Source organism: Silene latifolia, chromosome 4 (assembly GCF_048544455.1).
Source record: "Silene latifolia isolate original U9 population chromosome 4, ASM4854445v1, whole genome shotgun sequence".
Taxonomy (NCBI): Eukaryota; Viridiplantae; Streptophyta; class Magnoliopsida; order Caryophyllales; family Caryophyllaceae; genus Silene; species Silene latifolia.
In genome coordinates, this window is record NC_133529.1 from 99,466,011 (window position 1) to 99,480,355 (window position 14,345).

Below are 14,345 nucleotides of genomic sequence, written 5' to 3' on the forward strand. Positions count from 1 at the left end.
AAAGCAAGGGCTGAGATTGGTTTTCCTAATTTACTCCAATTATATTGCTTCTGCAGATCATACATTATAGTTACATCAGTACCCATCATCCATTCTTCCCCATTATTTTACCCATCTCCCATTATTTCCACCATTATCATCTTACATCTACGGAGTATATCTGATCACCCAAAAAAAAAATCATTTATCATCTCTCACATCAAATCTCGTCATTTGGCTTTTAATTTAGCTTTGAAGAAGACGAAATAAGGCGAGAATTCCCCTCCGACGTCAGTGGTGGATTTGCGGGGGAAGTGAGGGCACGTGCCCTCACGCACGAAAAAAAAAAAAAACAAAAACCTGAAAATCTGAAAAAAAAAACAAAGAGGAAAGGCGCATAGAATGATAGAATACCACAGAAACATAAACATTCTACAAATAAAACAAAAACAAGATCCAAAATACAACCACCTTACCGCCGGCCACCTCCTCACCTCCGGCCTTCCACCTTAACGCCGGCTTACTCCTCACTTCCAGCCTTCCACCTGCCATAGTGCCACCTGGGTAGTCGGACCGACGTAATGGGTAACAATGGCTTCCCGGTGTGACGGTTCGGAGAAAGGTGAATACCGTTCAGGTTTGTTGTGTTTAGGATTTGAACCAGTCCAGTAACCCTTTTTGTCTCCATTCTCAAATATTAAACCAAAAATTCCCCCTAACAATTATCTTGTTTGCAAAGTTGAGCGCGGGTTTGTTTGAGAAAATAGATGTAGAAGTTGTGAGTGGAATAGGCATTGACAAGCTTTTGGAAATTCACTGCAAATCGAAGAACGATGATTTGGGTACTCATACACTCCGACCAGGCCAAAGTTATGAATTTAAAGTAAAAACCGGTATCTTCAGTAACACACTATATTTTTGCGGTTTTACTTTTGATCAGAAATTACATTGGTTTGATATTTATGATCAAAAGAGAGATGCCCATGGTGACCCTAACTGTAAAGATTTCTGTCTGTGGTGACCCTAACTGTAAAGATTTCTGTCTGTGGCAAATTATGGTGTCTGGTCCGTGTTCTCTTTTTGGTAACAAAGAGATCCAATTTGTTACCCTTGGAATAATAAAAACTAATTAGCTTCTAATTTATCTGTCGATCCCGGGTTTTTCATGTCACTCACTGAACCTACTACTGCTCTGGAAGCGGCTCCGTCCTGTTTGACCGTCTCAATTGTAATGCTTTTAGTCACTTAGTGAACCTGTCAATATGCTAGTGTAACATTGTATCTTTGAAACAATGTAATTTCTCATGCTATTTAAGTATCTCAGTTGCCTCTCTTTGCTATTGTTGAGTGAATAAGTTGTAGCGTTTGCCTATTACAAAGTGCAGTTCCTAATAAATTGAAACACACAGGTGCGACTGATCATCAGTATTACTCGATGGACTACAGGGCATAGAGATTGTTAAATGAATATTCTCTGTGAGACTGAGTAAGATGACACTACGTTTCAAAACTGATTTACAATAGGCATTTCGTGTTTACAATAAATGTGTCGCGATGTTAGGAAGACAAATTAGTTATACGTTTTGAGTAATTACTCAATCAACAACGTTGTTGCTAAAGAGCTTGAACTGGTTGGCATCAAGAACCAATTTTCGCACAGAAGCGAATGCTCCAAGCAAACCAACGCCAGTGAATACGACCATTATCGAGACATTGATCCAATATATGGACGACGATTTAGAAGGTTTAAAAGTCATGTTATAGAGAAGCATTGGGAGTATGAAGTCTAAAGGAATGAAACCTATGGCTCCAACGACACTGCTGATGTCCCCGAAAAATGGAAGCATTGCTGCGAAGAACCCACAAAGTATCATGTAGAGTGACCGAAGGATTAATCGTGGGATAAGGTTTCTCTTTGAAAACATGCCTTGCTTTGTATCTGCTGATTTCTTCTCCATCACTTCAAATGCTACTTGAGAGTATACCTGCCACATTTTTCATACATAATGTCATGTAAACGGTAATTTACCTTTCTACTGCAATTAAGAGTGTTTTCTAACCCTTTTATACAGTTATCCCGTTGTAGGCATTAGGCAAAAGTCGTTGAGTCGCTAGGGTATAAGCTGCACAACGACAATGAAATCAAAGCATAGTAGTGAGAGTGTTTTACCAAGCCAATGGCTAGGAGCTGGAGAAGAACGAAGATGACAGCAAGTCCTAATAGCCAATCAGGAGCCAAAGCCGGACCGTTGTCTGGAAGCAGGCTCTTGAATATGTTAGATGCAGACTTGTTTCCAAAGACGTAATACCCCGAGACAGCAACCGCGTAGAAAGTTACAAAAATAACAGTGTAGCACAGTGAAAGGGCTTTTAACATCTTCCCTGTTGCTGGTGGTGCCAAAGTCGCCTATCAAAAGGTAAACAATCAGTTGAAACAACAAAACTTTCACAAATTCTCGCATGGGATGATTGTTACGAGACTGACTCAAATAATGAATTACTTAATTCTTTTTAATTTTTTAGTGGGTTGATGCCTTGATGGATGGGAATTTTTTATTGAATAGAATGAGACTGCATCTCGAGAAAACTATGGGACTTTCACAACCTGATGAAATACCAGCAACAAGTAATCGACTTTTATAGATAAGGTTAGAATGACGAATTACTTGAATTTCCGGCAGTATGCCGTTCCCAAATATAGCAGCTATTATTGAGATGGAAGTGAATGCATTAAACACCCTTGTAGCATCTGCAGATTCCAAAGAATAATGTCTTTTTGGTGCATTTTTAGATATACCTGCGAATTGGACAAATTTTCTACTGTTAATATTCAACCTTGCAGAAATTTCGAACAAACTAAAATGATTGGAGACATTAACATAGAAGGGCTGATTCGTATGACCACAAACCTGCATTAATACATGCACCAACCACTAAGAAGCTGTAGCCCAAACACAGAATCAGTGAACCCAAGTTGATATGCCTTAGAGCGTGGAAGCTTGGAATCTGAGCGAGTATTATCATCACCACTGTCACCATCGCTATGAATTGGTACAATACCAGTGAACCATTTGGTGAAAGGCTCGAGTACATGAGCTGCCAGGCACAAATTAAAGAAATTCAGAGACAGTTTAATTATCGACCAAGATTATATTGCTGATGATAAGTAAAATTGAGTACACGATGCTTCATTAAAAATTCAGCAATAAAATTGATATATTAAAAGATTGCTGCATTCTGAAATTTGCTGAATGTTCATTAAAATTATCAAATGTTCAAGGAATCTGTCTGTTGCAGTGCATGATTTATGAATTGGTCATGTATGGCTTCAATAGTCACAATAAGTTACTTTGTGCTACATGGTAATAATTTGCAGCCACTGATATAGCATACCTGAATGCATTGTCCACCGAGCAGGATAGCCCCGATCCCAATTCCAGTGTTAATAGCAGTTTGAATGGTTATTACAAAATAGAACATCCAGCCAGAACCTGTTCATGTTGTTTCATGAAATATGAAATGACGGCAATGGTAAGATCTCACAAAATACCATGAAAGATTTCTTGACAACTTCAAGTTAAGCCACATAGCACTAACAGAGTAACACACTACTACAGTACTACAAGTGGTATAGATGCTCCCTCTACTTATATTAGCCATCTATATTCAATAGTACCTCTACAGCTCTACTAATTCAGGTGTCGTAACTAGTAACTCTATTGAAAAGTTAATCTAATCATATCGACAAATGCTATACGCTTATGCCAAGCGACTAATTTCATCGAACTCACCCATTCAAGATGCTGACAAGATCATTCACCAGAACAATAATTTGTCGCTCAATATAGTCAGTAATACACTAGTACAGCTGAAATTTCTGTAACTAACTCATGGTCAGTGACCAATCTGACCAGTGAATATTGTGCGTACTCCTCTCTTAGGCTATTAATGCGCTATAATACGGATTACAAACCTGTCATAGACGCAAAAGATATTCATTAAGTAAAATGAGAGTATGAATTTGAGATTGGTTGTACTAAATTGACCAAAATATGTACTATAGCATCTATAATTGGATAAACTAGTACTAACAACCCAATATCATACTTTATTCACATAAATAGTTTTGCAAGTCTTTCTTAAAGGTCGATTTGACCTGGTTTAGGCCCCATAAAGCCAAATTGAGCGGACCTGTATAGAAGGGGATGATTGAGCATAATTAACAACTCCGTTCGTTGATTTTATTTACACCACCAGGCATATTGATTAGTTTTGTCTGAGGTTATTATGTGCATACTGACAACTTATAAAACTTACTCCATATATCGAGAAATGTAATACGGAATGGGACCGTAAAATACTCCTCCATAAACAGTTTTTATGACACAGTATCATTCAATTGCATAAAATGAGACATAAAAGCAATATCGAATGCAAACTACTTTCAAAGTTTATCCAATAATATCAATATTCTATTTTATTTTGAGATTAGAATACAATAATACATACACCATGACATTAATGTGAGTTATGATTAGATCATTGGATTAAACTAATTTAAGAAATCAAAAACAAAACAAAAAGAGTCATTTTCAGTGCAAGGGACAAAATGCTACCTAGATTAAATGGACAAGGACAGCATTTGACTTTGGCAGCCTGTCAATTATCAAGTAGCAAGGGATCATGTATTCATGTTCTCCTCTAAATTTTTCCATTGCAAGTCCTTTTACTAATATTGATATGAAGTACAATATACTCGGTACAATGTAAAATTTAGAAATCGCATTCTAAAAGGTGCAAAATGGAACACTATTAAGTCTCTCTTAAGACCGTTAAGTTTGAAATGGATCTAAAAATACATTTCCAACATTAATTAATGCATATTATTAGCAGGGTATATGACTTGTATTAGATCTGTTTTATTGTCTTAGATAAGAAATTGTAGCAAGTGGCGAATTAATCACATTAACATTATACTTTAATGATAAGATGGTAGTACACACAATTAAATCAATATAATAATAAGAAGTGTACCTAAGACATCAGCGGCAAGTTCCCGGAAGCGAATATGGCGACGACCTTGCTTCTCACAGTGATCAAGAACAAGTGACATCAGATAGTAAGCATAGAACGTCACCAACCCCATTGCAGTCAAGCAGAAGAAGCCTAGGCCCCACCCTAGCCCCCGGAAAACATACGGCAACGTTAATAATGTGGGTCCCACTATCGCCGTTGTCAGGTGGTATCCCGCATGCCACCACTCCCCTGCACATTATATCAACTTATGATCATGATCCACAACGGTTAAGCTGATGCTTGAGGTCCACAACGGTTTTACATCTTAATATTATTATGGGTTGAATTTCAGTTTTGAGATGTTGGAGGGACCAGGAATTGAACTTGAGACTTGAGGGTCAAGCGTGTTTGAAGCATGGATGGTTGTATATCTTAATAGTGATTGAGCGTAAATAATGCAAAATAGGAAAGGAATGTATACCTTTGGATTGGAGGACGAATTGAGCACCGGCGTCGTCGTTTTGAGGGACGGGGTTAGGAGATTTTCGGTCATGGTATATGTTTGGAGAAAGAGGACTTTCAGGAGGCATGATTTGAGCTATACTTGTATACTATACTAATCTAAATTAGTCCGTAGTTATTTACCCGTTTTTAAGTTGATGACGAATTGAGGATGAGCTAATAGTAAAGGAGTAGTAGTTCCCCTCTACTTAATCACAAATTCTCATTGAAGACATGACATATCCGTCACAAGCTGAAGACGGATACCATTTTACCTTACAATGTACCCACTTTTTCTCTCTCTGCAACACTATTCATGTGGTCCCCTTTCTCCACTAACCCATTTTGTTACCATTTTATCTTACAAAATATCCGTCACAAATGGTAACCCATCACAAGGGAGACCAATTGCTACTTAATAGACTTAAGTTGATAACGATATGCTACACGAGTGCAGGTAGAATTGAAGAAGTAGTCTCTTAATTAGTTAATTTGTTTGTAGTTTTTTAGTGCAGTATTGGGGAAAAAACAAAGAAAAAAGAGTGTATATAATTGGGTTGCATAACTGGATTTGCTTTGTGGGTGACGGGATTTATTGTTGATGGATGATTATTTTAATCTGAAAGAGACTTGTGTTTATGTGTATGAAGGCTATGAACTAGAACTAGACCTGTCAAACGGGTCGGGCGGGTCGGGTCAGAATACGGGTCGGGTCAAATACGGGTCAGGTCATACGGGTCACGGGTCGGGTTAGGGTCAGAATACGGGTCAAGAAATAATTTTTAACGCCTTTTTTAAACGATTTTTTTAATTTAAAAAATATTTTTTTTAAAAATTGAATATATTTTAAATTATTATTTTAGTCATATTCATCATATACAATAACTATATTGCTATAATTATTAAAATAATATTTTTTTAATAACTATTTTATTATTAAATATTATAAAAGTTATATAAAATTGACTTTTTAGTTGAATTTTTAATTTTAAGTAATAAAAAAATAATTTTTTAACTATATTTTCAAATATAATATATAAATAATAATATTTTTAATAAAATTCAAGATTTTCCCTTGACCCAACGGGTCGACCCGTTCGGGTCGGGTCTCGACCCTAAAATAACGGGTCATTTCGGGTTCGGGTCAAACGGGTCAAGCGGGTCGAGAAAACCGGGTTTGTAACCCTAAGAAAACAGGTCGGGTCGGGTCTGGTTTACGGGTCGGGTCGAGTTTTGACAGGTCTAACTAGAACTATATGAATGGTGATTTGACGAGAAAAGAAGTGAGAATTGTTCTAGTTGAACGGGTATATTAGGGGAGTATTTACCCCAATTAGATGTGGATTGTAGATTTGTAGAATAGGGACTTGGGAGTAGTGTTTTATAGACTTTAGTAGACTGGTCCTACTAGAATTTAAATTAGAAGAAATATATAGCCATGTACTTCACTATAGTCAGTACCACCGTATCAGTGTACCAATTTTTTTTTTTTTTTTTTTTACAGCAACAAATAGCATAACTTACAAAAGAGCTTCCTGAGCAAGATTATGAGTTATCCTATTCACTCCCCTAGGACAGAAACTAAGAGAGCAACAATGAAAATGAAACGCAATAGACTTAAAATCATGGATAATGCAACTAATAGATGCAATCGTCTTCTCCGCTCCAGCAACCTGCATAACCAAGTTAAGACAATCTGTAACCAATCTAACATGAAGGTACCCTTCGTCCAAGGCCCATTTAAGCGCCATGATAGCTGCATGTCCTTCGGCATGCAAGGCAGAAGAGGCAAACGAGCGAGCGTGAGCAGTATTCCTTAAGGCCCCATTATCATCCAACAAGCACCACCCCATGCCAGAACTTCTATCAGCCTTCCAAGAAGATCACACTTGACGGTGCGGACATTTCCACACCCAGGCCCACCTACAATCCAGTAGGGGAAGGAGTTTCTAATCCTCTTAGCTAATCCAAAATCAGGAGAGGAGTCCAACAAAGGCGCTTGAAGTAGGCTAGCAACCTTACTGCGCACAACCTCATTCATACACTGAATGTCGTCAAGAATACAATTGAGAGCACTCATAGGCCAAGGGCGGCGGTTCTTGAAAACCATACCATTCCTACAACACCAAATTCTCCAGAGGGTAGCGATAAGGGGAAAAAGGAGGGAGTTAGGATCTGGGCCGATCAAGAAATAAGAAACCCAGTTTATGACCCAAACCCTAACATAGTATCCCGACTTGACAGTGAAAACACCATGTTTAGAAAATTTCCAATAAAAGGAGTTATCCGAGGGTTGACACGGGATATAAGTTGCGAGGATTTTCTTAGTAACTTCCTCACCCGGATCGAAACCAAGAGAGGAGAGATTCCATCTCCTATGCTTATCATAAAAGTCACCAACCAGGAGCATGGAATCAATAGGAGCATCAATAAAATCCCCACAAAGATCATGAAGACTATAACCCTCTATCCATTTACTCTTCCAAGCATTAAGACGAGAAGAAGATCCAATAGTCCAAGCAATATTGTTGTAGATAAGGCCGGATCCCCAGACAAGGCTTTTTAGAGCCCATGTCGACGCTTGGGGAGCCTTCCAACGATTTTGGAACAAAATATCATCTTTAATACCAAGTTTGGGACCAATAACTTTACTAATAAGGCTTCCCGGAACACTTAAGATTCTCCAAGCAGACTTGCGAAGAAGGACTTGGTTAAAGCATCCAATATTGCGAAGTCCAAGACCCCCTTCTCCCACAGGCCTTGTAATACCCGCCCTTTTTAGAGACCCGTTGACCAGCGTTTACCGACCTTGGGAGCAGTAATGGTCCTTAGAAGTACGTACCAAAGTTATCCTGTGTTGTGAGTTAGGGGTGGTACTCGATAGAGTAGAGGCTACTCGATCGTGTAGCTTGGATACTCGATCGAGTAGGGGCCACTCGATCGAGTAGGTAGGCCACTCGATCGAGTAGCGTCTTTTCCGCGAGGGTTTATAATCGCGTTTTGTTAAAACCGCAAATCATTTTCCGCCTCATTTCTTCAGATCTTTAGGTCGCCTCTTTCCCTTCCCTTCACCATATACCTTCCATGGGAGCCTTTAAAGGTCCTTGTGCCTTAGAAGTGCATAGCTTGAGTCGGGTAGCGGTTCTTTGCCAGGTCTCCTCATGTAGGTATGTCGTCATCATCATCCGTATCCTTGTCTTTGCAGTTAGGGTTAGCTTGGTAGTGATAGATGTTTGTGTTGTGTATATAGGTGTTGCTTGATTGCTGGGTATTGCGTGTGTTGGCATGGAATCGTTGCAGTCGCTTAAAGGTAGGTTCGCCTACTCAGTTTCCGTGGATGGTCTAGCGTGTCGGTTGTTGTGTCGTAGTTGTTGTGTCGTGGTTGTTGTGTCATGGTTGTTGTGTTTGTATGGCAAGAGTGTATGCGGTAATCAGTTGGTGTATGCAGTTTGTTGGTTGTTGTTGTATTGCAGCTGTCTGTGTTTGATTGTCTCTGGTTCTCGAGGTGCGTCCTCGGCTGAGTGGAGTCACTTGCGGGAGTGACTTCACGCCCTAGTTTCGCCCTCCGTGGAACCCGCCACGGGAGGGGATGTGCACATTAATGGGACAGGGTTATCGCTCGGTATGATGAGCGGGGCTTAGGTGGGAACGGCTGCGGTCCCCCACTGGCAGGGCTGGTCCAGTGGACCGTCGGTGACGGAGATTGATTGGAGTGGGTGTGATTGTGTGTGACTGATTGCGTTTGTATTGTGTTGGCAATTGTTATTGGTTTATGTTGAGTCTTATCTCAGTTATTGACCTTGTGTGGTTGTCTTCTTTGTTTATGTGTCTGCCGTGATCCCTTATGGTGAGCAGTCAGTCTTAGCAGGTGTTGATGTGGTTGATGGCTGAAGTCCTGGCGGGGATGAGTCTTCACGAGTTCTGATAGTGATAGCGTGTAGCTGACGAGTTGTATCTTTATTTTGTTAGTTGGTTATAACACTTGTAAATTTAACTATTATTGTTCTTTTATCGATTTTTGATGATTACTTACCTCGGGCAACCGAGATGGTAACACCCTTATATGCTAAGGAAGGCCTAGTTAAGGCTCCTTGGTATATAGGGGTGTTACAAAGTGGTATCAGAGCGACGATTTTGGAACCTGTAACCAATGAACATAATGAACGTAGTGAGTCTAATAAAATGAACCTGATGTATGTGTAATGGGAGCCCTAGCTGATGCTAGATTTTGGGTGAGTAGGCGCCCTCATTTCAAAATCCTGGCTCCATTGTGCTTAAGTCAGTCACTGGGTATGGAATGTGGAGTCAATAAGTATGTACTTAACGTGTATGTTGATTACGTGGGAACTATCTGTGGTTGAGTCTTTGTTGAAGTTGATATAGGCATGATAGTTGTATCCGGACCATGTATGGTGAAGTTTTGGTAGAATTAGTGAGTATATGTGATGATAATGAGAAACGTAAAAGGTTTTATTTAATAGAAATGCGTGAAAAGTGTAGAAGTGTATGCTGTAGTATGAAAAGCGGTCATGTTGGTGTTTGCTTCAGGTTGTTAATGATGGTGATCCTATACGAGTTTATAAGTCTTACCGTAGCCATAATAACGATAGTTAAAGAAGTGTTGACTTATAGTATGAGAAAAGCAAATAGTAATGAGTATATGCAATGTTTAATGGCTGAAAGTTTCCGCTTGCGTGGTGATTAATTTGTGTAGCATAATTTGTTTATGTTGAAACTGGAACATGATAGTAATACACTTGGATGACATGTGGAAAAATTCATCGTTAATTACATGTTGTTATGATGTTTTACATTATGTTTATATGATGTAAAACATATAATGTTTATATGATGTTTTACATGACTGATGCGTGTCTTTTATATGATGTTTTACATCTTATTTTCCACGCATTTCAGAGCTCATTCATGTAGTTTATGCTACATGTCTCCCTATTTCCGTCTACTTTCGTATTTTTGTACATTACTGCAGAAATGTGAAGAATCCAGCGGAAATCGAGCTAAATCCGTCCCCGAGTATCCTGCATTGCATTTGACGTGGAGTATTCACTTAAGGAACGAGCTTGGTGCGCATTTAAAGGCCCAAAAGACAAATCCACGAGATTATAGAAGTCAAGTAGCAGCTAAAGTAGTCGATCGACCACTACCTTCAGTCGATCGACCAACCATCGGGTTCCAGAGGCTACTGTACACTGCTATTCGGTCGATCGACCGGTCACTTCAGTCGATCGACCAAGACGCTATTCCAGGCGAGAATTAAAAGTTCGAGATTTATCAAGCCCATGAGTTATTAGGTTTAGGAATTATGTTACGTATACTTTCTATATAACGTAACCTAGTTCGACAGATACAGGCATCCAGTTTTTATCAAGTTTTACATAAAGTTTTACATACAGTTCTTTAGAAATAATTAGGGTTCGAGATTACTTTCGGTATTGAATACAATTCGCTTTGTCATTCGGCTTTGTTCTTTTCCTTCGCAATTCACACGGTACTCTCTGGTTTTATTCTGTTATTTTATTTTCGTTCATAGTTGTCGAATTGCTAGATCAGTTCCCAAGCCGAATTGCCATCTTTTGTTAATTGTTTATTTTATCGTATTAAGCATGAATTCCGTAGCTTTAATCCTTAATATTATTCTTGCCTTTAATTTCAGTATGAGTAGCTAATTTATTCGTGCTAGGATGTAGGGGAATTATAGTGTAGGCGGCAATATAATGAACACGGCCTGAATCGCGTGTCGGTCGATCATTGCCATACACAGTCGATCGACCACCGACCACGTGAGGTTTTATTTTCGTTTTAATTGTTTTAATTCTTTATTCGACGAATCGAGTGCACACGACTAGATGAATGCTTAATATATGACTGACCCATTAGATCGAGAGATAGGGACAGTTGTTAGATCACCAATTAAAATGACTAAACTATCTTTGAGATCGAAAGATAGGTAAAGTTTAGACCGTAGTCACTTTTCAGGACGAAAGTTAGTATTAGTGATATTAGGGACCTATAGCGAGATCGAAAGATGCTATTTGTTAAGAGTGGACCGAGAGGACCTCTTTATTTCCGCCTCATGTGTTTGATTTAGACTGTTTAGTATCTTTGCCCCGAAACTATAACGAACCGACCGTCCTAGTACCTCTTTTTATACTTGATTTTATATATTTCGTTAGTTTACATTTCTTTTATTGTTATTAGCTATAGACCAAATCCAATCGAACCCCCTCCTTATTGTTACCTTAGACCGAATTTAAACAACTAGAAATTACGTCTGCCTCTCTGTGGTTCGACCCGACTGCCGCTAGCTATAGTTGTAGTAGGAGATTATAAATTTATTTTTGACACCTCACGACGGGTATCAAATTTTGGCGCCGTTGCCGGGGAGGCAATTGTTCTAATTTTTAGTTGTTTTTATTTAGTCTTTCTTTAGTTTAAGGGACTTCCATTCCTTAAACTTTTCTTATATTCTTTTTGTAGTTCCTTCTTATGCGCAGGTCACAGGGTGGTGAACTAGTACCATTAAATCCTGAGATCGAGAAATCCTTGCGCGAGTTGAGACGATCACAAAGGGTATCACCGACAGAGGAAGAACTGAGTACTCTGTCAAGTAACTACGAGAACGCTCTGTTCGAAGAAGATCCACCTACATCTCCTGCCTCTACTTCTTCAGCTGAGACAGTCACTTCTCCAGAAATTCCAGTCATGGCTGAAGAAGCAACCATTTCCAGTCACTCAAGAGCCGACAGCTGCGAATCTCTACAAAGGATTCGAACTACCTGAGGAGGCGAGAAAATTCGAGCCAAAGCCTTCCTATATTAACCTGGTTGAGAGAAACCAGTTCGGGGGAGCTGCAAATGAAGATGCAGCCAAGCATATGGAGATTTTTATTGATTATTGCTGCTCTATACCCCCGCCGACCGGTGTGACCCAAGACCAGATCAAGGAGACCATGTTCATTTTCTCCCTTCATGATGCTACAAGGGAGTGGTACAGAGATCTGGATCGAGCCGCTCATGGGATCACCGACTGGAATTCATTGGCCTTGGCATTCTACAAGAAATACTTCTCTGCTTTGAAGACAAATGCCATTAGAGCTCAGATCACGAGCTTTAAACAGGGGCCTGATGAGAAATTTCATGAAGCATGGGTCCGTTTCAAGAAACTGGTGCGAACCATACCGCACCATGGGTTCGAAAAATGGAGTCTTTGCAATCAGTTCTATAATGGGCTGTATGACGATCATAGGGCTATTTTGGATGCTGCAGCCAATGGCCGATTTGCTGAGAACATGGGAGAGACTAAGAGGTGGAAGATCATTGATGATTTGGCCACTCATAAGGCTGAATATGGGAATTCGAGAGGAAACCAGAGGAGAGCTGCTGAAACTTCCTCTGTTCTTGCGCACTAGAAGCTCATTGCAAGGTTTGACAAATATGAGTTGGGAGGGGCTTCTAAAGGAGGGATATACCATGTTAATCTTTGTTTCGAGACGGTCCTTTCGTGCCGTAGAAGATGTGGAGCGAGGGGCATGTCTCGAGAAAATTGTTCTGTCCCCTTTGAGTCTTGCGCTGCCTTTCAACATTATAGGCAGACAAACACGTACTATGAGCCAAATGTCCACCCCAACTTAAGGTGGAGTAGCCAGAATGTCCTGAATCCGACTCAACCTCCACAACAGCAGCAACAGCAAGCCTATGTACCTCCACATAAGCAGCCATATCAAAAGCCTCCGTATGTCCCTCAGCAGCAGCAACAATCCCAAAATTCCGAGTTCACCGAGTTGAAGAACTTATTGCTGAAGGAGTCCCAAGCTAGAGAGGTCGGGATGAAGATGCTAGAGAGCCAAATTGCTCAATTGGCTAGCAAGAATACCACTCGAGTTCCGGGACACTTGCCGACTCAAACTGACCAGAAAGAGACCCTAAATGCCATAACTTTGAGGAGTGGGTCTACCCTGGAGGGGCCTGCTATGGTCGAGGATGCCACTGCAAAAGATGAGGCAAAACCGAGTCAAAACAAAGCTGGAACGAGCAAAAGAAAGAAAAAGGCGTCTTAGGTATATCGATCGATCGACCGACATACCGTCGATCGACCGAAGTGCAAGTTGAAGCTTCGGTGGTCTGTTCAACTCAGTCGATCGACTGACATCACTGGTCGATCGACTGAGATCGCTGCTGATAGTGAGATTTTTCGTCCTCCGATGCCCGACAACTTGAGGGATCATTTGTTTCGGGGCACGACAGTCCCGAAAATATTGGGGAAAGACCCGAGTGCTGATGGGTCAGTCCCGGCTCCGAAGTACGACCCGATGTCGATCAATGGTTCACATTTGAGACGGTCTGAAGAGGGGTCAAGCTTCAATAAGGAGAAAGTAGTGGACTTCCAACCTAAGTCCACGGATACCGGCATGCGCGATTTAGAGGAGAGGGCTAAGCTACTTCTTATAGCCCCATATCCGGAAAGACTAGTGCCGACAAAGGAACAGGTATCTTTCAATAAATTTGAAAAAGTTATTCGTAGCCTGAATGTACAAGTGCCTTTCCTTGAGTTAGTTAATCAAGTGCCTGCCTATACTAAATTCATGAAACAACTCTTATCTAAGAAAAAGTCACTTGAAAATGTGCATACTGTCGCATTGACTAAAGAGTCATGCTCTTATTTGTCTCACACTGTACCCCATAAACTAGAAGACCCGGGTAGCTTTTCTGTTCCTTGCAATATAGGTACCTTCTCTATTGAGAAGGCATTATGTGACCTAGGAGCTAGTATAAGTGTAATGCCCTTGAGTCTTGCTAGGAAGCTCAAATTGACTAGGTTCGCAGTGACAG

The 14,345-nt window shown here is 40.2% G+C and overlaps 1 protein-coding gene and 1 non-coding gene across 2 annotated transcripts; both read right to left on the minus strand.

The window, feature by feature from the left end:
* Positions 1-1,438: 1,438 nt before the first annotated feature.
* On the minus strand, positions 1,439-6,902 carry LOC141653631 (putative GABA transporter 2). Its single transcript, XM_074461463.1, has 9 exons — positions 6,750-6,902; positions 5,934-6,147; positions 5,477-5,718; positions 5,014-5,244; positions 3,373-3,470; positions 2,889-3,075; positions 2,646-2,776; positions 2,150-2,386; positions 1,439-1,964 (listed from the first exon to the last, which is right to left on the minus strand). Exons 3-9 carry the CDS (start codon positions 5,583-5,585, stop codon positions 1,575-1,577), a joined length of 1,383 nt encoding a protein of 460 aa, XP_074317564.1. The 5' UTR covers positions 5,586-5,718; positions 5,934-6,147; positions 6,750-6,902; the 3' UTR covers positions 1,439-1,574.
* Positions 6,903-12,601: 5,699 nt separating this feature from the next.
* LOC141653963 (small nucleolar RNA R71) lies at positions 12,602-12,708 on the minus strand. The gene has a single exon (XR_012547550.1). It is a non-coding gene; the product is annotated as a small nucleolar RNA R71 (small nucleolar RNA).
* Positions 12,709-14,345: the final 1,637 nt, after the last annotated feature.